The 25,441-nt window shown below is 35.8% G+C and overlaps 1 protein-coding gene across 2 annotated transcripts in view; it reads left to right on the top strand.

The window, feature by feature from the left end:
* Positions 1-25,441, top strand: part of SPAG9 (sperm associated antigen 9) — a 226,480-nt gene that overhangs the window by 49,501 nt on the left and 151,538 nt on the right. For both annotated transcript variants that reach the window (XM_003340183.4, XM_001363821.4), the window contains exon 2: positions 20,318-20,438. In XM_003340183.4, coding sequence (XP_003340231.1) covers positions 20,318-20,438 — 121 coding nt within the window. The remainder of the gene's footprint in view (positions 1-20,317; positions 20,439-25,441) is intronic.

Below are 25,441 nucleotides of genomic sequence, written 5' to 3' on the forward strand. Positions count from 1 at the left end.
GGATACAAGTATATACAATTACTTCCTGGAGGTGACAGGGTTCCCAGTGCAATTTCTACACAGTGCATGAGTCATATTAAAAGGAAAAGGGTCAGTGACCCAGCCCTTATCAAAGCATTTATTTTGGAAAGGGTCTTGATTAACCCATCCATTCTGAATGAGCATATCTCCCCCCTCCCCCCCCCCCCCCCCCCCCCAGTGTTGGGCCTGGGGATATTCAAATTGAAAGGCTGGGGCTATAATGGGTTGATGTAAATTTCCTGGAAGTCTCAGGCACTTGGTAGACCTTTGAGGCTTGGAGACCTCAGGCTAGGGAACTGGGGCCAAGATTTTCTTCCCTTTGTGGGACCCTCTTTAGCTACTGCTAATTGAATTAGGGAATTATCTGTCCAGGTAGCTGGGTGCACATAGTTCAAAACCCACCTGTTTCTGTGGAGATAAAGGGTTTAATGAGAGAGACATGAGTCCATGTATTCTGCCCTTCCAGTTTTATAGCATGGGGGTGGATAGGATGGCTAGATGGGGACCCTCCTATCGAGCTGTTTCAATTCCCTCATTTGGGCTGAGTGTGTGATTTCATCTCCATCCTCCTTTGAAGGATTGGGGAAGATCTGATTTGCATATTCTCTTTGGGCTTGGTGAATGGGGCTCAGCCCTAGATTAGTTCAGGGGGTTATTTTAATTAGGGTCAGTGCAATATGGAGGGCCTGGATCCAATCAATTTTTTGCTTATAAAAGTAGGACTGTTAACTCTTCTATTCACCCAATAAGGGTCCACAAAGACTAAAAGGACTTTGTACCTTTTGCAGGGTGATAGCTGGGTAAAATCTATCACCAATCTTGGCTGGGGGTGTGGGGTATGTGGGGGGGGGAATGGCATAGGGTGTGCTTGACATTGCTCAGCTCCTGTGGGGGGGGGGGAGGAGGGGAGGGACCATGCTTTGGGCTGAGCCTAGCCCAACTGTGCTCAGCCAGCTGCCCCCAGCCCCTGCACCTGTGGACAGAGGCTAGAATGCCCCACCCCCTGTGTTTGGGGATAGGGCCAGTCTCCAAGCCAGCCAAGTCTGGGGCCTACACCCATGGAGAGGCCTCTGCCTGTCATCTTTAGCACATGTGCCATAGGTTTGCCATCATGGGCCTAGAACATTGCATATAATGTCAAATTGTTTGATATCTTAGTCAGTTTTATTGAACTGCTTTTTTTGGACCTTTTCTTAATCTTTTATTCTTTGTTACAAAGGAAGTCTTGGTAGGTAGAAGAGTAGGAATGGGATATATTCAGAAGTAAAGTTCATATAAAAAGAAAGTAAATATAAAAATGACTGTCAATGAAATCATGGCTGTCATTAAAAATAAAGGAAATACATGAGAATAAATTTAAATATTCTTTAAAAGGAATTGTGTTAGCTTTATTTTGTATAGACCAGCATAATGATTTAGATTTCTATAATAAATGTCCTTTCCCCTTTTTCTCTTATCTCACTTGCTTCATTCTTTTGCAGTAGTCTTTTTGTGATTGTTTTACCAAGTGAGAAAAAATTTTAAAACTTTCAGGATAAACATTTCAGGATAAAATAGGTTTACTTTTTGCCCAGTTTCCTTTCTTCCTTCCCTCCCTCCCTCCCTCCCTTCCTTTCTTCCTCCTTCAATAGAATTCTAGTTTGTTAAACTTTATGATGAGTGATATTCTAGTGTGAGATGGAGATGATAAAAGTTTTGGGTAGGTTTTTGTCTTTAAAACATTTAAGTAGAAAGTATAGCTTTATTGCTGCCCTATATAAAAATATTTTAGGTAATAAAGGCTCAGTAATATGATATAAATTTTTACTTAAGAGGTTCTAAAATAGAATGAAATGGAACATTTTGTTGAATAGACCATACATTAAAGTATGCTAAAATATCTAAAACAAAAATTTTCTACCTCTCTCTAGTAGGATCTGAATAATTCTAATCTATCTCTACATAATGGTATCAGAAGGGAGCATGTTACAGATTATAAGTCTAGAAACCCATAAAGGTTTGTTCACCTGCTTTTTGAATGTTGGATCTTGATGCTGGTTAAACTTTTTCCTTGAGATGATCACATGAACACTATTTAGGAGATCTCATGATGACTTTCCATTAGCCTTTTGAAAGCACTGTTGTTTAGTTTGTGGTATGAACAAACCCAGCACATTACAATTTTATTAGACTTTCTCAATGAGTTATTCAGTATAAATGAAATCCATTTTTAAAAATGTATCCTTATGAGCACGATGGAGAATAATTAGGAGATATTTAGCAATATGTCACATGCTTTACATTGACTTTACACAAGTCAGCCTTTGATGTAGTTTGTATTTCTTTTTAAATCATTCAATTACTTAAATGAATTGTTTGTGCTTTGATGTCTTTTATGAAAAATAAACCCACAAACTTTTCCATCGTCTTCTGAAGTTTGCCTTCCTGAGAAACCATCTGGGGGGGGAGGGGGGAGAGTCTGTGAGAGAGAGAGAAAGAGAGAGTCTGTGACATTTTGCTTCATCATGGGTTGTTCTTTTTAAGACCTTGACATCAGCCTATGTTATTCCCTGCCATTTTTACAGTATCTAGTTACTGTCATTGCAATAATGCTTTTGAAGTAATGTTAGTATTGCTATCTTGTCGTGTCCTTTTTTGGTTAATGATAAGGGAAAGAGGCAGTTATTAAAGATGTTTATTGTAATTACTATTATTTGAAAAAGTAGAGGTGATCTATTTTTAAAACATGAAGTCCCCACAGATTATATATTTTTAGTAGTTATTTTTATTAACTCTTTCAAAAAGTTTATCTCCTTGTCTAGAATGAAATTTTAAATATCTATTTTTTCCCCTTTTTATGTTTTTACATTTATCATAGTGTGAGAGATGAACGGCAGAAAGAAAAGATAGCCCTAGGAATCTCCAAGGCCTGGGTTTAAGCCTTATTGTCAGGCATGTGCCTTCCTTTTTGTGTGTGTGTGTGTGTTTTGATACGGAAAATTGAGCTTTGTAGAAATTGGTCTTTTTGTCATGGTGATTTTTTATTTTATTTTATTTTTCTTTTTTTTAAAACCCTTACCTTCCATCTTGGAGTCAATACTGTATATTGGCTCCAAGGCAGAAGAGTGGTAAGGGCTAGGGAATGGGGGTCAAGTGACTTGCCTAGGGTCACACAGCTTGGAAGTGTCTGTGGTCAGATTTGAACCTAGGACTTCCTGTCTCTAGGCCTGGCTCTCTCAATCCACTGAGCTACCCAACTGCCCCCTATGGTGATCTTAAAAAAAAAAAAGGGAAATAGCACATAAGAAAAGAAATGAGTCTTGTAGAAAGTGTTCTCTAATTTTCATTTTAGCTTTCCACATTGGTGATTCATTCTTGAGCTGAACATTTCAGAGCATTCCAACTCTAGACTTTGGCAAATCAAATTGACCAAACAGCATAGCATAAATTGCAGAAATTTAAATTAAATGTATTTCTGTCATCCACAATTCTTTGCATCAGGATTAGGAATTAGAATTTAGCTTAATTACATTTGGAAGACAATGAAATTCTGTGATCCTATACCTACTAAATACTAAAATTTAATGAAAAGAATTCATATCACAGTGAAGTATAAACATCATATAAGCATTAGTCAGTTCTCTCCTCAGTGGGATGTCAATCTAGCCAAAGAGATTGAACCAGGTCAGGAATGAGATAGAATAAGATCACCAATTTTGGTTTTGGTGCCTTAACAGTCTTATTGTGATGATAGGAACGTAATTCACTTAAAAAAAAAATAACCCTTACTTTCTGTCTTAGACTTGATACTAAGAATTGTTTTCAAGGCAGAAGAGTGGTAAAGGTTAAGTAACATGCTCAAGGTCACACAGGTAGGAAGTATCAGGAGTCACATTTGAATCCAAGACCACCTGTCTCTGGGCATGATGCTAGATATACACTGAGCCACTTAGCTGCTCATAATTCACTTTTAAATCTGTGAGGGAACATTGAAGTATTTTGCCAAAATTACATTTTGTTCAATATACAAGACTATAGTTAATGTGAAATTTTCTTAATTGGGAATGTTAAATTGTAAAAAAGGTTAAGATCTCATTTGTGAAGACTAGCTATATGAATTTTTTTTTTAAACCCTTACCTTCCATCTTGGAGTATTCAATACTGTGTATTGGCTCCTAGGCAGAAGAGTGGTAAGGGCTAGGCAATGGGGGTCAAGTGACTTGCCCAGGGTCACACAGCTGAGTCTGAATTCAGATTTGAACCCAGGACCTCCCATCTCTAGACTTGGCTCTCAACCACTGAGCTACCCAGCTGCCCCCACTATATGAATTTTTTAAAAATTAAAATGTGTAGTACATAGCACATTTAATTGAGCTTAGTTATCCCCTTAAGGAATTAATGTTTTGTTTCTTTTTCCAAAGGTTGCTTGGGAATCTTTCAAGAAAATTTATCAGGAACTTGCATAGGAGACTTTTTTAATAGAAAGTGAATTTGTACAGATTGAGTTCTACTTTTCACTTTGACTTCATAAGATTAGAGACACATTGCTGTGGAAACTATTTTGACCATGAGACATTAAGGAATTTGGGGGATTTCATGTTGAATTACTTTTTTCCTTTCACCACCATCTTTTTTTTTTCTAATTTACTAATTTTTATAAAGTTTCTGCTGTTGCATGCCTATGACGATTACTATTACAGAGAACTTTCTGGTACCAGAAGCATAGGTACTAACTAACTCAGAACTGAACTAGTGGAACTGCAGCAGTATTTGGACCAGGATGGGTAAATTCTCAAAGAATGCAGCTATGATCACTGAGGCTACCCTCTGACCTCTAAGAATTATCTCTTAAATACTGTTTTCTAGTCTGGAGAAAATGCTACTGCAAGAAATTTGTGTTTGAGCATGATGACATATACTGGTAGATCACTTGTTCAGATCTGAAGAGCAGTAGGCCTAAAATGAATCAGGTGTCTTCATCAAGTCTAGCACTAACATGGTAATCCCAGGAAGTAGAGGGCCAGCAGCCTGAATAAAGAGAGATGAATTAGCCCAAGGCAGAATGATAGAGGAACACATTAAAGTTTCTTTGCCAATCAGTATTGACAATGGTCCTTGAGTGCCCTAATAATCTGAGTGACATAGAGAGTATCTTCTCTAAACCCCCACCACAACCCCAAAAAAAAGAAAAAAAGAAAAAAGGAATTTTACAAGGAATTCTTGAACTGCTACTCTTCTAGTTCCTCCCTCTCTAATCTCTGTTTCTCTTTAAAAATAACTGACATCCTTCAATGACAAATTTCTTTTGCTAATTAGTGAGTTATCTGTGTTCAGCTGCTTTCTTATATGAATGGTAACAAATATTTTTACAACAATATTAATAACAATTCACATTTTTATAACAGCATTTTCCTCAAAATATCACTGGTAGGTAGTACAAATGCTGTTTCCCTGTTTTTATAGACTAAAAGACTGAGGCTCAGAAAGATTCAAGGGATTTACGAACAAACCAGTAAGTGGTAATTAAACCCTTGTTTCCTCCGATTTTTGTTCTTCCTCTAACGTTTGGAAAATAGCAAATATAAGTGAGCCTTAAAAATACAGCAACTTTTGTTTATTAAATAATAGTTTATTTCTTTTTTTCTAGATAATTCAATCTGTGTTTTCATATCAAGTAAAGTATTAGCACACATTTGTTTATGTAAACTTCAGAATGGTTTTGTTTAACCATTTAAGGGAATGTTCATTATGTTGAGGGGTAGAGTTCTTTTGGAAAGTTATCTGTATCAAAACAAAATATATTGCTATTTAATAAAAGTAAAACTGGGAATTGAGAACAGTGATGGCAGAGGAGGAATGAGAAGATCATACATAGCTGGGAGCAGGGAAATCAAGGAAGGAGTAAGAAGAAAGGGGCAATGATTGAAACTAAGCATGATAACAGTGAACACACCCTCTTTTAGCTGGCAGTTGTGAGACATAAGAAGGTCATTGACAATAAATATATAAACAAGCTAATAAGGCTTTCTAATAGGAGATAAAATCTGTTCGCTGTTACTGCTACTATGTAGATCTGGCAGCATCCATTTATGTCACCAGGAGATTTAAGGTATTGTAAACATGAGTGGAAAAGGAGAAATTATACGGGGAAAAAAAATCAGTGGCTTATAATGAAATATCATCCTTACTATTTATTTATTTATTTATTTATTTATTTGTTTGTTTGTTTGTTTGTTTGTTTATTTTTAAGCCCTTACCTTCCGTCTTGGAGTCAATACTGTGTATTGGCTCCAAGGCAGAAGAGTGTTAAGGGCTAGGCAATGGGGGTCAAGTGACTTGCCCAAGGTCACACAGCTAGGAAGTGGCTGAGGCCAGATTTGAACCTAGGACCTCCCGTCTCTAGGGCTGACTCTTAATCCACTGAGCTACCCAGCTGCCCCCCATCCTTACTATTTATTAATGAATATAATCATATCATCTTTACAGAAAAGGAGAGAGAGATTAGGGATAGAATAAAGTAATTTCTCTCACTCCCAACCTCTTCCTACCCTTAAGCAATGATAATTTGATTCAATTCAGTGGTTTTCAAATGTTTTTCCTCTAGGGCTCATGTTTGTCATCTGACTGAACTTTATAGATCTTTTAACAGCTTCCTCCATTATCATGTTTTTTTTCTTTTTTTCTTGACTATCTCATAATCAGTATTTATTTACTTACACTCTATCCTTTTAGATCTTTGTTCCTTATCTCTCACTGCCTCTGAGCTTTGTCATATATCCTACCTGCTAGGCTCTAATTCCTGACTCTAGTCTGTAATATTTTTTTGGATTTGAAGTATACCAACCACAGGTGATACTTTGGGATCATGGAACATATATCATAAAGTCTGAACCCTGAATGCCCAAATTTCAGGCCTCATGCTACATATGAGTCTCCCCCTTACCCCAGATAGGGGAAGGAGGAAGTGCTCCCATTGGATTGTTGGGCAGAGGGGCGAGTTGTTTGAGAAATGTCCTAAGGCGTGCATGGAGAGGGGGAAGGGAGCAGCCCCATCTGGCATACATGCCGTAGGTTCACCAATACTGGTTTAAGTTATTCTGCTAAACAACAGTATTGATATTTTTGAACAATGTAGAATTTTCATTCACTTCATACTGGCATAAATATTTTTCCAATCTAGCCATTTCAGTCAACTAGATCTTTGAAGACTTATCAGAAGTCCCAGGTATTTTATTTTAACTATCTATCTATCTATCTATCTTAATGTAATTCTATTTTTTAAAATATTTTCCATGGTTACATGATTCATGTTCTCTTCCTTCCCTCTTCCCTCCCCCCTTCCAGAGTTGACAAGCAGTTTCACCGAGTTATACATATATTATCACTCAAAACTTATTTCTATATTATTCAATTTTGTAATAGTATAATCTTTTAAAACCCAAACCCCAAATCAACTACCCATATAAAAAGGTAATAAATCTTAGGTTTTCCTTCTGCATTTCTAATTTGACAGTTCTTTCTCTAGATATGCATAGCATTCTTTCTCATAAGTCCCTTGGGATTATCCTGGATCATGGCATTGCTATTAGTAGCAAAATCCATTACATTTGATCATTCTACAGTGTTTCAGTTACTATGTACAATGATCTCCTGGTTCTGCTCATTTTACTCTTCATCAGTTAGTGTAGGTCCGATTCTTATTGAAATCACACAGTTCATCATCTCTTATAGCACAATAGCATGAGAATTAAAATTGGGTCTGACCCAATATAAGAATTATAAAAGTGAGATTGTGGTTGCCGTTTACAAGCTGTGGAGTTCCCTCCCCCACAGACTGCAATGAGAGTCTTGCTAAGCTCCAAGAGTGAAGGTTGACAGAAAAGCCCAAACCCACAGATCCAGCACATAATGAGAGGAGCAAGACTACAGGCAACTACAGGGGGGAAAGAAAGGACAAATATGAGCAAACAACGGAAAAAGAAAAAAAGAAATTACTATCGACAGCTTCTATGCAGGCAATGAACAAAGAGCAAATGTAACAGAGAAGGAAAAGGAACACCAAGAAAAAACACAGAAACTTCAGCAAATTGGACACAAACATTGGAAGAACTCAAAGTACAATTCAAAACACAATTAAGAGAGGCTGAAGACAACTGGGAAAAGAACTTAAAAAAGCAAGATAAGTCATCTGGAAACAGAAAATTGTGTCTTGAAAGACAAAATTAATCAGCTTGAAAATGAGGCAAAGGAGATGAAAGATCAGAAGGATGACCAAAAAGCCAGAGATGAAATTCAGTCTTTAAAAACCAGACTACAACTAGAAACAAGCGACTTCACAAGGCAGCAGGAAACTATAAAACAAAATTAAAAGAATGAAAAAATTGAGGAAAATATGAAGCACCTCATTCACAAAACAGAAGATTTAGAAAATCGGTCCAGGAAAGACAACTTAACAATCATTGGTCTACTGGAAGACCATGACAAAAGAAAAAGTCTGGACATTATCCTACAGGAAATTATCTCAAAAAACTGCCCAGATATTCTAGAACAAGAGGGAAAAGTGGAGATGGAAAGAATCCACAAATCACCTCCTGTACTTAATCCCCAACTGACAACACCCAAGAATGTTATAGCCAAATTCAAGACCAAGGAAAAAATATTACAAGCTGCTAAGAAGCCATTCTGATACCATGGAACTACAGTGAGGATAACACAGAATCTGGCTGCATCTACACTAAAGGACCAAGAGGAATGGAATATGATATTCCGGAAAGTAAGGGAACTAGGTCTACAACCAAGAATCAACTACCCAGCAAAACTGACTATATTCTTACAGGGGAACGTATGATCATTTAATAAAATAAAAGAATTCCAAGCATTCATAAAGAAAAGACCAGACCTGAACAGAAAATTTTATGTCCAAACACAGAACTCAAGAGAATCATCAAAAGGTAATTAAGAAAGGGGGGAAAGAAACAAAACAAACAAAAAAAACTTTTTTTAAGGGACCCAATGAGTTAAAATGATATGTATCCCTACAAGAAAAGAGGATGTTGGTAACTGTTAAAAATTGTTATTATCACCTGGGTAGCTAGAATAATTATGCTTAGAGGGAACAATGACAAACTATATAGGATGAAATGCCAAGAAATAAATATATATATAGACATATGTATACATAAATATATATGTATGTGCGTATATATACACACACACACACATATATACACAACTAGAGTTTTTTAAAAAGAGGTTAATACTAAGAGAAATGAGAAAAGAAACAAAATGGGGTAAATTTATATGTCACAAAGAAGCGCATGGTGGGAGAGGGGGAAAACATCAATGCACTGGAAGGGTAAAGAGGTTGGATATAGGAAATACTCAATTCTTACATGCATTGAAATTGATTCAAAGAGGGAAGAACAATCAAATACATGGGGGTAGAGAATTGATTTGTGCCCTATAGGGAAGTAGAAGGGTAACAAATGAACTGGTGGGGAGGGAAGCAATACAAGGGAGGGAGAGGGTGGGGGTAGTTTAAAAAGACTATAAAGGAAATAAGAGGGAAATAAGAAGGGAGGGGGTAGAAAAGGAAGTAAAATAAGGGGGGCATTAGGGGGACTGATTAAACACAAAATACTAGTGTAGAAGGAAATAGTGAAAGAAGAAAGGGCAGTACTAGGAGTGGAAATCAAAATGCAGGGAAATACACAGCTGGTAATTATAACTCTGAATGTGAATGGAATGAACTCACTCATAAAATGCAAACAAATAGAGTGGATTAGAATCCAAAACCCTACTATATGCTGTCTACAAGAAACAGATATCAGGAAGGTAGACACATATAGGGTAAAAGTAAGTGAATGGAGCCAAATCTATTGGGCATCAACTGATAAAAAGAAGGCAGGAGTCGCCATCATGATATCTGACAAAGCCAAAATAAAAATAGATCTAGTCAAAAGAGATAGGGAAGATAATTACATCCTGATAAAAGGCAGTATAGAAAATGAGGAAATATCAGTACTCAACATGTATGCACCAAATGGCATAGCATCCAAATTTCTAAAGGAGAAACTAGAGGAGCTTAAGGATGAAATAGATAGAAAAACTATACTAGTGGGAGACCTGAACCTTCCTCTATCCAAACTAGATAAATCAAACCAAAAAATAAATAAGAAAGAGGTAAGAGAGGTGAATGAAATCTTAGCAAAATTAGAGTTAGTACATATGTGGAGAAAAACAAATAGGGACAAAAATGAATACACCTTCTTTTCAGCAGCACATGGTACATTCACAAAGATTGACCATGTACTAGGGCATAAAAACATTGCAAACAAGTGCAAAAGAGCAGAAATAATAAATGCAACCTTCTCAGATCACAATGCAATGAAAATAATAATTAGTAAGGGTACATGGAGAGGTAAATCAAAAATTAATTGGAAATGAAACAATACGATTCTCCAAAATCGGTTAAAGAACAAATCATAGAAACAATAATTTCATTGAAGAAAATGACAATGATGAGACATCCTTTCAAAATCTATGGGATACAGCCTAAACAGTACTCAGAGTGAAATTTATATCCTTAAGTTCATATATTAACAAGTTAGGGAGGGCAGAGGTCAATGAATTGGGCATGCAAATTAAAAAACTAGAATGTGAACAAATTAAAAATCATCAAATAAAACTAAATTAGAGATTCTAAAAATCAACGGAGAAATGAAAAAAGTTGAAAGTTAAAGAACTATTGATTTAATAAATAAGACTAGAAGCTGGTACTTTGAAAAAACAAATAAAATAGACAAAGTACTGGTCAATCTAATTTAAAAAAGGAAAGAAACCAAATTGACAGTGTCCAAGATGAAAAGGGAGACCTCACCTCTAATGAAGAGGAAATCAAGGCAATCATTAAAAACTATTATGCCCAATTAAATGACAATAAATATGGCAATCTAGGTGATATGGATGAATATTTACAAAAATGTAAATTGCTTAGACTAATACAGGAAGAAATTGAACAAGCCGCCAAAGAACTCCTTAAGAAAAAATCCCCAGGACCAGATGGATTCACAAATGTTATCTATCAAACATTCAAAATACAACTAATCCCAGTATTATACAAACTATTTGACAGAATAAGCAAAGAAGGAGTTCTACCAAATTCATTTTTAAAGAAGGAGTTCTACCAAATTCATTTTACGACCCAAATATGATACTGATTCCAAAGCCAGGCAGGTCAAAAACAGAGAAAGAGAACTGCAAACCACTCTCCTTAATATAGATGCAAAAATCTTAAATGGGATACTAGCAAAAAGACTCCAGATCACCAGGGTTATTCATTATGACCAGGTAGGATTTATACTATAATAGTCAGACCTGCGGCTGTTACATAAGTTTTCCTTAGTGGGTTTGGGCTCGAGAAGGAGCAAGGAGTCTGAGAAAATGGGTGATAAATAAAGAGACACAGACAAGTTAATTTAAATGGGGAGTGGCGCTGGTCCCTGATATTATTTTCCTTAGAAAAATAATTAAAAGAAAATATGATAAATAATAGAACACGTGGAAGTAAGAATTCCGAGATATAAAGCATGTGGCCAAGAGTGGCACTAGGAAAGATAAAGACAGAAACAGCAGAGAGAATTTCAAGGTTGCAGGAAATAAGAGAGAGAACTGAGCACCTCATCCCAGGCTTTATTGTGGATTGCGAGGATCAATGGAATAGTAACAAAGCATAGTTGATTCACATTGGTTGTATAGACAATGACAAGATCAGAGGAGGTGGGGATTCACCTACAAGCGCTTTTCAGAGGAATGAGGTTTGACAAAGTGAGGGCTAAGCCTTTGTGGCTTAGGCCCAGTAATTCTCTTGCCCTTAGAACTGCATATACATTGATCATTAACTGATCTGATCAAGTATTTAATACATCAACCATACTTCCATGGGTATTTTACATATACCAGGAATGCAAGGATGGTTCAATATTAGGAAAACCATCCACATAATTGACCATATTAACAAACAAACAAAAATCACATGATTATCTCAATAGATGCAGAAAAAGCCTTTGACAAAATATAACACACATTCCTAGTGTGTTATATTTCACATCTAGTGAAAAGAAAACACTAGAAAGCATAGGAACAGAAGGGCCTTTCCTAAAAATAATAAACAGTATCTATCTAAAACCATCAGCAAACATCATCTGCACTGGGGATAAACTAGAAGCCTTCCCAATAAGATCAGGAGTGAAACAAGGATGCTCATTATCACCTCTATTATTTAACATTTTACTAGAAACACTAGCAGTAGCAATTAGAGAAGAAAAAGAAATTGAAGGTATTAAAGTAGGCAATGAGGATACCAGATGATATGATGGTCTACTTAAAGAATCCTAGAGAATCAACTAAAATGCTAGTTGAAATAATCAACAACTTTAGCAAAGTTTCAGGATACATAATAAACCCACATAAGTCATCAGCATTTCTATATTTTTCTAACACATCTCACCAGCAAGAATTAGAAAGAGAAATTCCATTTAAAATAACCCTAGACAATATAAAATACTTGGGAATCTATGTGCCGAGACAAAAGCAGAAACTATATGAGGACAACTACAAAACACTTTCCACACAATTAAAACTAGATCTAAACAGATGGAAAAACATCAAATGCTCATGGGTAGGATGAGCTAACATAATAAAAATTAAAATCCTACCCAAATTAATTTACTTATTTAGTGCCACACATTGAATTACCAAAAAAACTTTTTTACTGAATTAGAAAAAAACCATAACAAAGTTCATTTGGAAGAACAAAAGATCAAGGATATCTAGGGAAATAATGAAAAAAAAATGCAAAGTAAGGTGGCCTTGCAGTTCCAGATCTCAAACTATACTATAAAGCAGTGGTCATCAAAACAATATGGTACTGGCTAAGTGACAGAAAGGAGGATCAGTGGAATAGACTTGGGGTAAATGACCTCAGCAAGACAGTCTATGATAAGCCCAAAGATCCCAACTTTTGGTACCAAAATCCACTATTTGATAAATACTGCTGGGAAAATTGGAAGACAATATGGGAGAGATTAGGTTTGGATCAACATCTCACACCCTACACCAAGATAAACTTATAATGGGTGAATGACTTGAATATAAAGAAGGAAACTATAAGTAAGTTAGGTGAACACAGAATAGTACACATATCATATCTTTGGGAAAGGAACGATTTTAAGATCAAGCAAGAATTAGAAAAAATCACAAAATTCAAAATAAATAATTTTGATTATATCAAATTTAAAAGATTTTGTACAAACAAAATCAATGGAACCAAAATTATAAGGGAAGCAACAAATTGGGAAGCAATCTTCATAACAAAAACCTCTGGCAAAGTGTAATTACTCACATTTATAAAGAGCTAAATCAATTGTACAAAAAATCAAGCCATTCTCCAATTGATAAATGGGCAAGGGACATGAATAGGCAATTGTCAGTTAAAGAAATCAAAACTATTAATAAGCACATGAAAAAGTATTCTAAATCTGTTTAATCAGAGAGATGCAAATCAAAACAACTTTGAGGTATCACCTCACACATAGCAAATTGTCTAACATGACAGCAAAGGAAAGTAATTAATGCTGGGGGGGGGGGATGTGGCAAAGTTGGGACATTAATGCACTGCTGGTGGAGTTGTGAATTGGTCCAACCATTCTGGAGGGCAATTTGGAACTATGCCCAATGGGCGCTAAAAAACTGTCTGCCCTTTGATCCAGCCATAGCACTGCTGGGTTTGTGCTCCAAAGTGATAATAAGGAATAAGACCGGTACAAGAATGTTTATAGCTGCACTCTTTGTGGTGGCAAAAAATTGGAAAATGAGGGGATGCCCTTCAATTGGGGAATGGCTGAACAAATTGTAGTATATGTTGGTGATGGAATACTATTGTGCTAAAAGGGATGATAAACTGGAAGAATTCCCTGTGAACTGGAATGACTTCCAGGAATTGATGTAGAGTGAGAGGAGCAGAACCAGGAAAACATTGTACACAGAGACTGATACACTGTGGTACAATCGAAAGTAATGGACTTCTCCATTAGTGGCAATGCAGTGATCCTGAACAACTCAGAGGAATCTTCGAGAAAGAACACTATCCACATTCAGAGGAAAAACTGTGGGAGTAGAAACACTGAAGAAAAACAACTGCTTGATTACATGGGTCGAGGGGATATGATTGGGGATATAGACTAAATAATCATCCGAGTGCAAACATTAACAACCTGGAAATAGGTTCTCATCAAGGACACATGTAATACCCAGTGGAATTGCACATTGGCTATGGGAAGGAGTGGGTGGAGGGGAGGGAGGGAAAGAACATGATTCTTGTAACCAAGGAATAATGTTCTAAATTGACTAAATAAAATTAAAAAAATAAAATATTAGCCCTTAAGTGAGAAATGGCTGTTAACCACTTTTATTTTACAACAAGGTAGAGATATTGAAAGTGGGATGTGTAGGAAGGAGAGAGAACCTTGTTTAGCCTACTGCCCTAAGTGTTGCTCCAGTGAAGTTTGACTCAGCTCCTAGCTAGGGCTCCCTCAAGTCTCAATCTCTACTTGGAAATCCTCTTGGAGTCTTCAGGCAGAAATCCACCAGCGTAGGCTTCTTCCTTCAGCTCCAGTCACTCATCCACCAAGCTTCTCCAGAGAAGAAAGCTCCAATCTAGAATGATTCCAGGAAAAGGTGACTAGAGCTCACCAGAGACAAAGAGTATCCCACTGAAGCACCACTGAGAGAGGGTCTTCTCCCCGAAGAACCAAGGAAGCCAAGAGTATGTCTTGTCCTTTGGTCTCGCCTTTTATACTCCTTTTTCCATGTTACTTCCCATCTCTCCCCCTCTTCACAGGAACTCTTCAAAGTCTCTCAATTTGTATAGCACTGCCCATGGGGCAGTGTCTATGGGATCCACCTCCTATCCTCTGAGGGTGTGAACTCTTAGTATTAGGATTTACAAGTTCCTGACTGTTTAAGTTTAAAGGGTGGAGCACTGCAAGTAATTGATTAAGTTAAGATAAAAAAAATTCCCTTTCACAATAGTATTCCATCATCATCATCACATACCACAATGTGTTCTGGCCATTACCTAATCAAGGGACATACCCTCGTTTTTTTATTTTTTTTGCCATTGTAAAAAGCACAGCTATAAATATTTTTGTTCAAACAGTTCCCTCCCTATTTTTAAAAAAATCTCTTTGAGGAACAGACCTAGTAGTGGTATTGCTGGATCAAAGGACATGTTCTCTTTTAAAGTCCTGTGGGCATAATTCCAAATTGTCTTCCAGAATGGTTTGGATCAATTCACAACTACAGCATCAATTCGTTATTGTTCCAATTTTGCCACATCCCCTCCAACATTTATTATTTTCTTTTACTGTTATAGTGGACAATCTGATGGGTTTGAGGTGGTACCCCAAAGTTCTTTAGATTCACATTTCTCTAATCAGTAAAGATTTAGAACACTTTTTCATATGATTATTGATAGTTCTGATATCTTCATCTGAAAACTGCCTATTCATATCTCTTGATCATTTGTCAATTAGGAAAAAAGGCTTGATTTCTTATATATTTGACTTAGTTCCTTATTATATAGTTGAGAAATTAGACCTTTGTCAGAGAATTTTGTTATAATTTTTTCCCCCAGTTTTTTGCTTCCTTTCTAACTTTGGTTGCATTAGTTTTGTTTGTACAAAACCTTTTTAATATAATCAAAATCATTCATTTTACATCTTGTAATGTTCTCTCTCTCTTGCTTGGTCTTAAATTCTTCACTTCCCATAGATTTGACAGATAAACTATTCTACATTCATCTAATTTACTTGTGATATCACTATATTTAATTCATGTACTCATTTTGAATATGTTGGTATAGGGTTGTTACAAGGGAATCACTTTAAAAGACTGATATATATTAATTTAAGGTCGCCAAGGAATTCAGCTATGTAATTCCTAAATGAAAACTCAAGTCAGCAGTAACTCTTTTATGGAGTTTAATTACAATAGGAGTAAGAAAGGAATTAGAGATAGAGAGAGAGAGAAAAAGGGAGAGAAGGGAATAGGGCTTAAATATCCCTTCTGTTTAGGCTGGGCCAAAAGGCCCAAGCCCTTAGATAGCTGGGGCAAAGAAAAGAGATCAGTCCCTATTACTCACGTGACCAAAATGGAGAAACAGTCTCAGAGGCCCCCACCTTCAGCTTCCTTCAGAGCAAGCTTCTCAGAGCACACCGTAACCACTCCGGCCAACTCCTCAACCCCCCCGAGTCTTCAGACCCCCCTGATCTTTAAGGAAACCATCCAAGTTGCCTCCCCTCAGTTCTCACATCTACCAATCACTGTCCATCAATTTCCCTGTGCCAATGGAGGCTCTAGCTTAACCCAGGACCGCCCAGAGGTCTCTGGCTTTGCACATGTCTGTTGAAGGTCATATTTTCAAATAATTAAATCTTTGCTCCTTTGCTACAGCCCTTTCTAAATCCTGTTAACCTGAGTAGGGTAGAGATTGGAATAATTAAATTTTGATCTAGGCTGCAGCCCTTACTCAATCCTGTTAGGACTGAATAGGGTGGAGATTGATTCCAAGTATCTCCATTGTATCAATTCTAAAATCAATCATGACTCAAAGAAATTCCTGTTCTATGCTTAAGCATAGGTCAAAGTCCTTTCCATTGTTCAGCAAAAGGTTTCTGTCCTAAAGTAATCTTAAGAAGGGAGAAGAAGGAACCTCCCATGCCAATGGGGTTCACATTCCAATAGTCAAGACCCACTATCAATAGGAAATTTTTCAAGTATGAAATTTCCCAATCATGAAATTTCCAACATTTATAAGTCTAAGAAATTTTGAGGTTCACAGGGTCATGATGAGGAACCTATGGCACATGTGCCATAGGTTCACACATAGATGGCACACGGAGACCTCTCTCTGAGCACAGGCCCTCATCTTTTCTAATTTGGCCCTGCCCCTGAATGTATGTGTGTGTGGCATTCAAGCCTCCCTCCACTGTAGCTGTGGTGGAGTTCAGCAGGGCTGGCAGTCCTGCAGGGGGTGGGGTGGGATGGGGCACTTCTCACAGTCAAGGTGTGGGGCATGCAATTGGGGCAGGGCATGGCATGCACTCTGGGTGGGTGGAGCATGGCACAGTTCTAAAAGTTCCTCATCACTGTTATAGGGTGTGAGATATTGATCTAAACCTAATTTTTGCCATACAGTTTTCCAATTTTCCCAGGAGTTTTTGTCAAGTGGGTTTTTATCCCAAAAGATGGGATCTTTGGGTTTATCATATACTATCTTGTAGAGGACATTTACCTTGTCTATTCCATTGATCCATCTGTCTCTTAGCTAGTACCAGATTGTTTTGATAACCACTGCTTTATAGTATAGTTTAAGATTTGGTACTGCTAGTCCCCCATCCTTCACAATTTTTTTTTCATTATTTCCCTTGATATTCTTGATCTTTTGTTCTTCCAAATGAACTTTGTTATATTTTTTTTCTAATTTGATAAAAAAGTTTCTTGGTGGTTTGATAGGTGTGGCATTGAATAAGTAAATTAATTTGGGGAGGATTTTAATTTTTATTATATTAGCTTATCCTATCCATGAATAATTAATGTTTTTCCAATTATTTAGATCTAGTTTTAATTGTGTGGAAAGTGTTTTGTAGTTGTGCTTATATAGTTCCTGTGTTTGTTTAGGCATTGAGATTCCTAAGTATTTTATATTGTCTAGGTTGAATTTATATGGAATTTCTCTTTCTAATCCTTGCTTCTGAGTTGTGTTGGAAATATATAGAAATGCTGATGACTTATTGGGTTTATTATGTATCCTGCAACTTTGCTAAAGTTGTTGATTATTTAAACTAGCTTTTTAGTTATTTTTTGTAGGATTCTCTAAGGATACCATCATATCATCTGTAAAGCCTAGTATTTTAAAAGATTTTATTACTATAATTTTTAAAAAATCCTTACCTTCTAAGAATTGATACTAAGTATTGATTCCAAAGTAGAAGAATGGTAAGGGCTAGGCAATTGCTGTTAAGTGATTTGGCCAAGGTCACACAACTAAGAACTGTCTGAGACCATATTTGAATCCAAGTCTTCCTGACTCCAGGCTTGACATCCACTGAGCCATCTCGCTGTCCTTACTATGATATATTAAAAGATTCAGTAGCCATTGTGTCATTCATCCACTTTTTCTTAATTATTGATATTTATCTCATCTTTAGTATTACACTGCTTCTAACACTTATATCAAGTCACTTATATAGTTATTAATATTGTACTTTCCAATCAGAAAACACCATTGTAGAATGAGAAAGAGAATGGAATATTTGTTTAATACTGTTTCTTTGTTTAAATCACTGTGGTAAAAACCTTACATTTTCAAAGAAAAGATATTAAATTATTTCAGAATGCAAAGAGGAAAAACAGGTATTCCTGAACAAGGACAGCTAATACTTTTGAGATTGATGGTATACCTTTTCTTTCAAGAGAAATGTGAAAATGAGAGCTTACTATTCACGGGAAAAGTAAATTACTCATTTCACCATAGGCCTATGGTATTATTTTGGCTTTTTACTAATCTCCTTTCCTTTTGGTTATATTCACTTAAGGTACTTTAAATGCCAATTCCCAAGAATCATATTGAAGTTAAAGATGAAGAAAAATTTGAGGATTCTTTATTGTATGTCATTAGATCCTAGTATTATAGACCATTTGTTATACAAACAGCAGAGCTAGAAGACTATGGATTATTCACATTTTTTTTTCCTCCAGACAGTAGCTAAGAAAGAAGGTAGATGCTAGCTTGTGTTTCCATAATATTGTCTCCTTTATCAAATGGGAGGGTGGTAACATAGAAACTGAAGAAAGTAAGGTATTTGGAAATTGCAGAGTCATTTAAAATACTATTTGCCTACTTAGCCCTTTGTGAAATACCATTTCTTAAATGACATTTGTGACCATGTTTATAAATGTTTTTGTAATATTTCTAAAGTGTGTTATTTTTAGGTGGTTAACCTGGATCTTATATCATCTGGTTTTCTGAGAAAAAATTACAAAGAAAAACACTATATCTATATCTATCTATCTATCTATCTATTTTAAATGGTTTTCTTTTTTGATATTATGTAAAAAACAAATCCAATCTAAAAGGTTTCTATAGCCATGCAATTTTTTTTTACCTGTGTTTAATTAAAAGAGTTATCTTTAGGTTTGGCAGGATGGTCTGTCACAATACCTGTTTTATGCTTGGCATTGTTTTGAAATATCACACACTTCTATATAGTTTTATATTCACTCATTTTCAGCCAGAAATCTAAAAATAAGTGTGAGGTTGGTATTACCTTTTTTTCTATAAATGTAGTAGTTTGGCATAAATTAATAGAATATTTTGTGACATATATATATTTCAGTCTTCAAGCAGTTTGATTGAATTTTCCCCTAGTTGAAAGTGCTTTCTTGATATTTTGGTATTATTAAGCATATTTGACCTTTAAAATTTAAACAATTTAATTTTTTGAGGACAGATTGTTTTATACCAAGGACTGAAGATAAATTTATATCATATAATCACTAAGGAGTTTTTCATGAAAGTGGGGACCATTTGTCATAATTATGGGTTTTGACACTACAGATTGAAAATATTTTATGCTTTTAGACAGGTCAGTTTATATTTAACCATAGTTTAATTTCAGTTTTGATTTCTATATATACCTTTTTCAACATTACCTTATAAGTAACCTTAACTTTAATTCTGTGTTTTAGAATTTACCAATATATTTCAGGTATAAACCTATTACAACAATGATTTACTATTAACAAAATTCATTGAGCAACTTACTCTTCGTTCAGCAATGTGCTGTCTTACAGGTGGTATGAATTAAAATTGTACTCTGTTTTGAATTCAGCTAAATGTATAAGAATCCTTCTGGTTTTATGGTAGCTGCTGAATTTGGAGCAGAATATGTTGACTTACTTTGACTTTTCTTTTATACAAAGTGGAAAAAAGCACTGGATGTTTGATGATGTTAGCAAAATTCTTTTTCTTTTTGTCTTGTGCTTAAATATTAGGTCATGAATATATCTTAAATAAAATTTATTTTCTAAAAATTTTGAGATAAACTAAAATATTAGGTTACATACATCTCAAGATTTATTTCTCTTAGGAGTTCCGTCTTATCCTTAGTCCCTGTCAGCAAGGGACTCAGGAATTGAAAATTCTAAATAACATTCAGTTCCTCTAGTGAAAATAATATATGTTCTTCTTTATTAGAAATTTATTGAATTTGAAGATTCCCAAGAACAGGAAAAAAAGGACTTACAAACTCGAGTGGAATCCTTAGAGTCCCAAACAAGACAACTTGAACTCAAAGCAAAAAACTATGCTGACCAGAGTAAGTAAAAATATCACTCCTCATAAGTATACTGTCAACACTGGGTTCTAATAACACCATGACTCATCCTGGCGTTTGACTATGTTTTTAAATACATGCCTTGAATTGTTAATTCTTGACTAAAGTCTGCAAGACCAGAAAACCAAGTGTAGCCTTTGCTTCATATTAATTTTGTGCTTATGGCTAAATGTGTCAAGATTGAAGAGACTGGTTTTTCTCAGCTATTTTGTTGTTAATTTTTTTACCCTTATTTTCTGTGTTAGAATCAATATTAAGTATTGGTTTCAAGACAAAAGAGCTATAAGGGCTAGGCAGTTGAGGTTAAGCGACTTGCCCAGAGTCACACAGCTAGGAAGTGTCTGAGGTCAGATTTGAAACTAGGACTTCCTGTTTCCAGGCCTGGCTCTCTAGCAGTGAGCCACCTAACTGCCCCTTATTGCATTAAGTTTGGATTTTTCTTGTTGCAAGGTTATTCTGTTCTATTCTTACTACTTGGAATATACTCTTGAACTTTTCAAGGTTTCAAGAATAAGGAAAAAATTACATGGATTATTTCTTTAAAAATTGGTTAAGTTCATAGGTTCTGCTTCATTCTAAACCTCCTTGAATATAAAAAAGAAATTATTTGGTTTTGAGATTTTTGACCTATTTCCCAGGCATCCAAAGTATAATGTCTTAACCCCTGAATTGTTTTTGTTTTCTTTTAATGCCAAAATTGCCCAGGGTAGATAACAGTAGGGAACCTGCATTTTACAGAATTAATAGGTGACCTACTATGAATTTTATTTCAGACATCACCTTGATAAATGTATCAGGTAAGTAATTTTTCCTTCTATGAAGCAGTAGGAGTGAATGAATGAACCCTCATTGAGTATTATTCCATGTATTTTCTTTTGTGTAAAGTGGCATTTCACTCATGAAAAGAACTTGAAAAAAGTTTACAAGCATGTTTCATGCCTGAAACAGATGGTCAAGAGTTTGATCGAACTCCAGAATTCTGAATCATAACATTTCTTTTTTCCTTTTCTTTCTGTGACTTTTTCCTCCTTTATTGCCTCCTTATTTCTCTTTCCTTCTGTTTGCCTCTGAATTGGTTATTAGTAATAAATACAAATATTTCAAAGTATTTGTAATAGACATGGAATAACAATTTTGTAGTTCTCTTTATTTTCAGTTTGCTTTAGTTTAATCATTTGCTCTTGAGGAGGAAAAAGCCATATTCCCTTTCCTTTTCTTCCCTCCTTTGTTGTTTCCATATGACTTTCAATATATAACAAAATAATCATTCATTATAATCTATATCATACTTTCTTTGAAGCAACTCTATGAAAAGTTGGTGGTTTAGAAGGCATACCCATTTTTTGAAATCCCCAAATTTGAAACCGAGGCTCAGAAGTTGTGATTTGCCTACAGTTAACACAGCTTAAAAAGTCTTCTGATGGAAAGCTTAGTATGGCACTTAGTATGGCACCTGAATCCTCTGGTATATGTGCTGCTGAAGTAAGCACTCCCTCAATTCTCTGGAACTGCATTCCAAGACCTGACAGCTAAAACAGTGGATATAAGTGAACATCTGCTGCCCTATATATTTATGTAATTTCTCTCTGTTCTTGCCCTTCCAGTGCTTTGGGTTGACCACATATACCACAGATAAATGAAACTGTGTAAAGTAAAGCCACAGCTATACTGGTTTTCTGTATCTACCCCATCCCTTAACAAAGAATCTTCATCTCTGCATTAGAATAAGATAAAACCAATTTGAGATCAGATTTCAAGCTGTCTTGATTGAAAACAAAATAATACCTCAAAAAAATTAGAAATATTTCCTAAGAACATAATTGATCTCCATGTACTTTCTCCAGAGTATATAAGAAATGAATTAGAGGGGGCAGCTGGCTAGCTCAGTGGATTGAGAGGCAGGTCTAGAGATGGAAGGTCCTAGGTTCAAATCTGGCCTCAGACACTTCCCAGCTGTGTGACCCTGGGCAAGTCACTTGACCCCCATTGCTTAGCTTTTATCACTCTTCTGCCTTGGAACCAATACACAGACGGAAGGTATGGGCTTATATTTAAAAAAAAAAAAGAAAGAAATGAAATAGACTGAATCTGTGTTCTTTGGTATAGGGAAACTGTTCTGTCAATGCTGGTTGATGCCTTCTCAGCAACTCATAATTTTGGAAGACTGCCTAAGGTCATGTTGCCTGCTCCCCTCTCCATGTGCGCCTGAGGAAGTTTCTTACATGACCCATCCCTCTGCCCAGCAGCCAAATGGGAGTACTTTCTCCCTCTCCTGTCTGGGGGAAGAGGGGTGGGGGGAGGGCTCACATGCTGTGTGAGGGTTGTAGTTTGGGTACTAGGTCTCTAAAAGGTTCACCATTACTGTCTTAGAGCACTCAGAGATTAAGTCATTTGCCCAGAGTCACAGCCAGGATGAGCCAACCTGTTATAGGAAATACTGTAAATGATTTATTCAGACTTACGGTTCTGTGAGCTCATAAATTTGAAGATTCCCTTCAGTTCTGCAGATTGCAATCCATACATACTTTGCCATTGGTGTGAGTCTTGTCCATATACTCCTATAACTTCAACACAGGAGCTAGCCTTGACATCCTGGGTAGAGTCTTTTTTACTTTCTTCAGAAATCACAAGGATACCAATGGAACCCTCGGACTGTCTACCTATTCCTTATTCTCTGGTTCATCTTTGAAATTCCCAATGAGTTATATATTTCAGGCTTCTCAACTCTGTACACATCTCCATTGCCATTCTTACAACACATCAGTAGAATATTGGCATATATTGAATTCTGAGCTCAAATTCCAAGTTGAAGAAGTTTATTTTCGTGGGGTTTTTCAGATGCTATTGCAGAGCTTCTTAGTAAAAATTGTCACTTAAGAATTGTCCAGTAATCCACATATGAAAAGCCAAAAGAATGAGAATGTCTTGTGAGGATTATGTAATGCATTTAGATGGACAGCCTGTAGCATTCATATGTATCTATATCTTGGACAGATAGTACAGATAGACAATGAGTTGGGCCCAGAATTAAATGAGTGATGTATAGTTAGAAATTCTTGAGAAGCAGTAAGCTATGCTGCCATTGGGAAATCACAGAACTTCTTTAATGATCCCAAACTTTCTCCTAGAAAGGCCCATCTTTAAAACATTTTTTGTGCTTTGAAAATGTATTAATTCTACTATCTATGGTTTTTTTTTAAAAAGGACAGTTTCCAACCTACAAATTTTTCTTTATATAATTGGAATTTTTATTATTATTATTATTATTATAAAATGGTTGTCCATTTTATTATCTGGTACTCTCCTGGCACTTGCAAAGACTTTTTTATTTATGAGTTGTTTCCTGAATGCTACCTGGACACTTTGTTAGCTAACTTACAATGTGACAACCATCCTATTGGTGTATCACAATTGACTCATATCCTTTTTAAAGGTTTTTAAACTATTACTTTCTTTCTTAGAATCAATACTAAGTATTGATTATAAGAGAGAAGAGCATTAAGGACAACTGAAGTTAAGAGACCAGGGTCACACAGCTAGGAAGGGCCTTGAGAACACATTTGAAACCAGGTCCTTCTCGTTCCAGACCTGACACTTCATCCACTGTGCTACCTAGTTGCCCTTGCTCATCTTCTTTTAAAATTGTAGTTTTTCCCTTTTCCAATCCATCCTTCACACAGCTATAAAAATAGTTTTTCTACAACATAGATCTTATCATATCTTTTCCTTACTTAAAAATGGTTCCTATTACCCCTTGGATAAAATACAAATTCTTCAATTTGGCATTTAAAGCTTTCTCTAATCTTGACTGCAGCTTAATTTCCTCCTCTCCCCAACATATGGGATAATTATTGATTCTCTCTTCTGCAAAAGATATATTTTTAAAAGGCTAGTAATTATGTATTAACAAATACTTGAGGCATCATTCCATATATACCCTTCTGGGAGACTGATAATTTAACTTTTCCTCAGTTCCACATTACTAAACAAATCAGTGTCCATAACTTCTGTAAGGATAGATTATGGCTTGGGTTTATTCTCCTTGAGGCTGTCATCTTTTCCTCTAAAAGATGTGTTGGAGATTACCTCCTTCATGGCTTTTAGCACCCTGACCTGTCCTCTCCTGATATTTCTGCAAAGGCTGAAATCTCTGTTGGGCCATCTCCAATCAAGGAAAGGACACAAAGCAAAAGAAGCCTTGAAGTTCATTTTAGGTTTGAGGCCAGCATGTGTCTACACATCACCCATTTTAGAAAGAGCTTGAGAATCCAGATATGCTTGACAGCTAAGAGAGAGCTCAGCCAACTTTTGTAGATTTATTTTACATTATTCCTTTTCTTGTTCTCTGTTACTGTCAGATAGGTTTATTTGCTTTCCCCCAACTTAAGTAGTCCATCTTCTTTGCCTTTGAATAATTACACATTCCTGGAATTGTCCTCCTTACTTCTATCTCCTGGACTTCTAGTTTCCTTCATTATCCTGCTTATCTGCCCCATTCCTGAATAAATCTTTTCCTAAGACATCTGGTTGTCAAATGTTCTCTTCATCTTCAAATTGAAATTACTTTCCTGTATATAGGATGTATCCTCTAAAGAGAATGTAAACTCCTTGAAGACAAATATTGTTTCATTTTGTCTTTGTATTCCCAGCACTTAATAGAGTGTATTACCTATAGTAAGTGTTTAATAGATATTTATTGAATTAGTGTATCAATAGTAGTCATTCCTTTCCTTTTACATAACATAAATTGTATTTATATTTCCTGGAAAGCATAGGAATAGAAGGGCCATTCCTAAAAATAATAAACAGTATATATCTAAAACCATCAACTAATATCATCTGCAATGGGGTTAAACTAAATCCATTCCCATTAAAATCAGGAGTGAAACAAGGATGCCCATTATCACCTCTATTATTTGACATTGTATTAGAAACACTAGCAGTAGCAATTAGAGAAGAAAAAGAAATTGAAGGCATTAAAATAG

The sequence above is a fragment of the Monodelphis domestica genome, chromosome 2 (genome assembly GCF_027887165.1).
Source record: "Monodelphis domestica isolate mMonDom1 chromosome 2, mMonDom1.pri, whole genome shotgun sequence".
Classification (NCBI taxonomy): Eukaryota; Metazoa; Chordata; class Mammalia; order Didelphimorphia; family Didelphidae; genus Monodelphis; species Monodelphis domestica.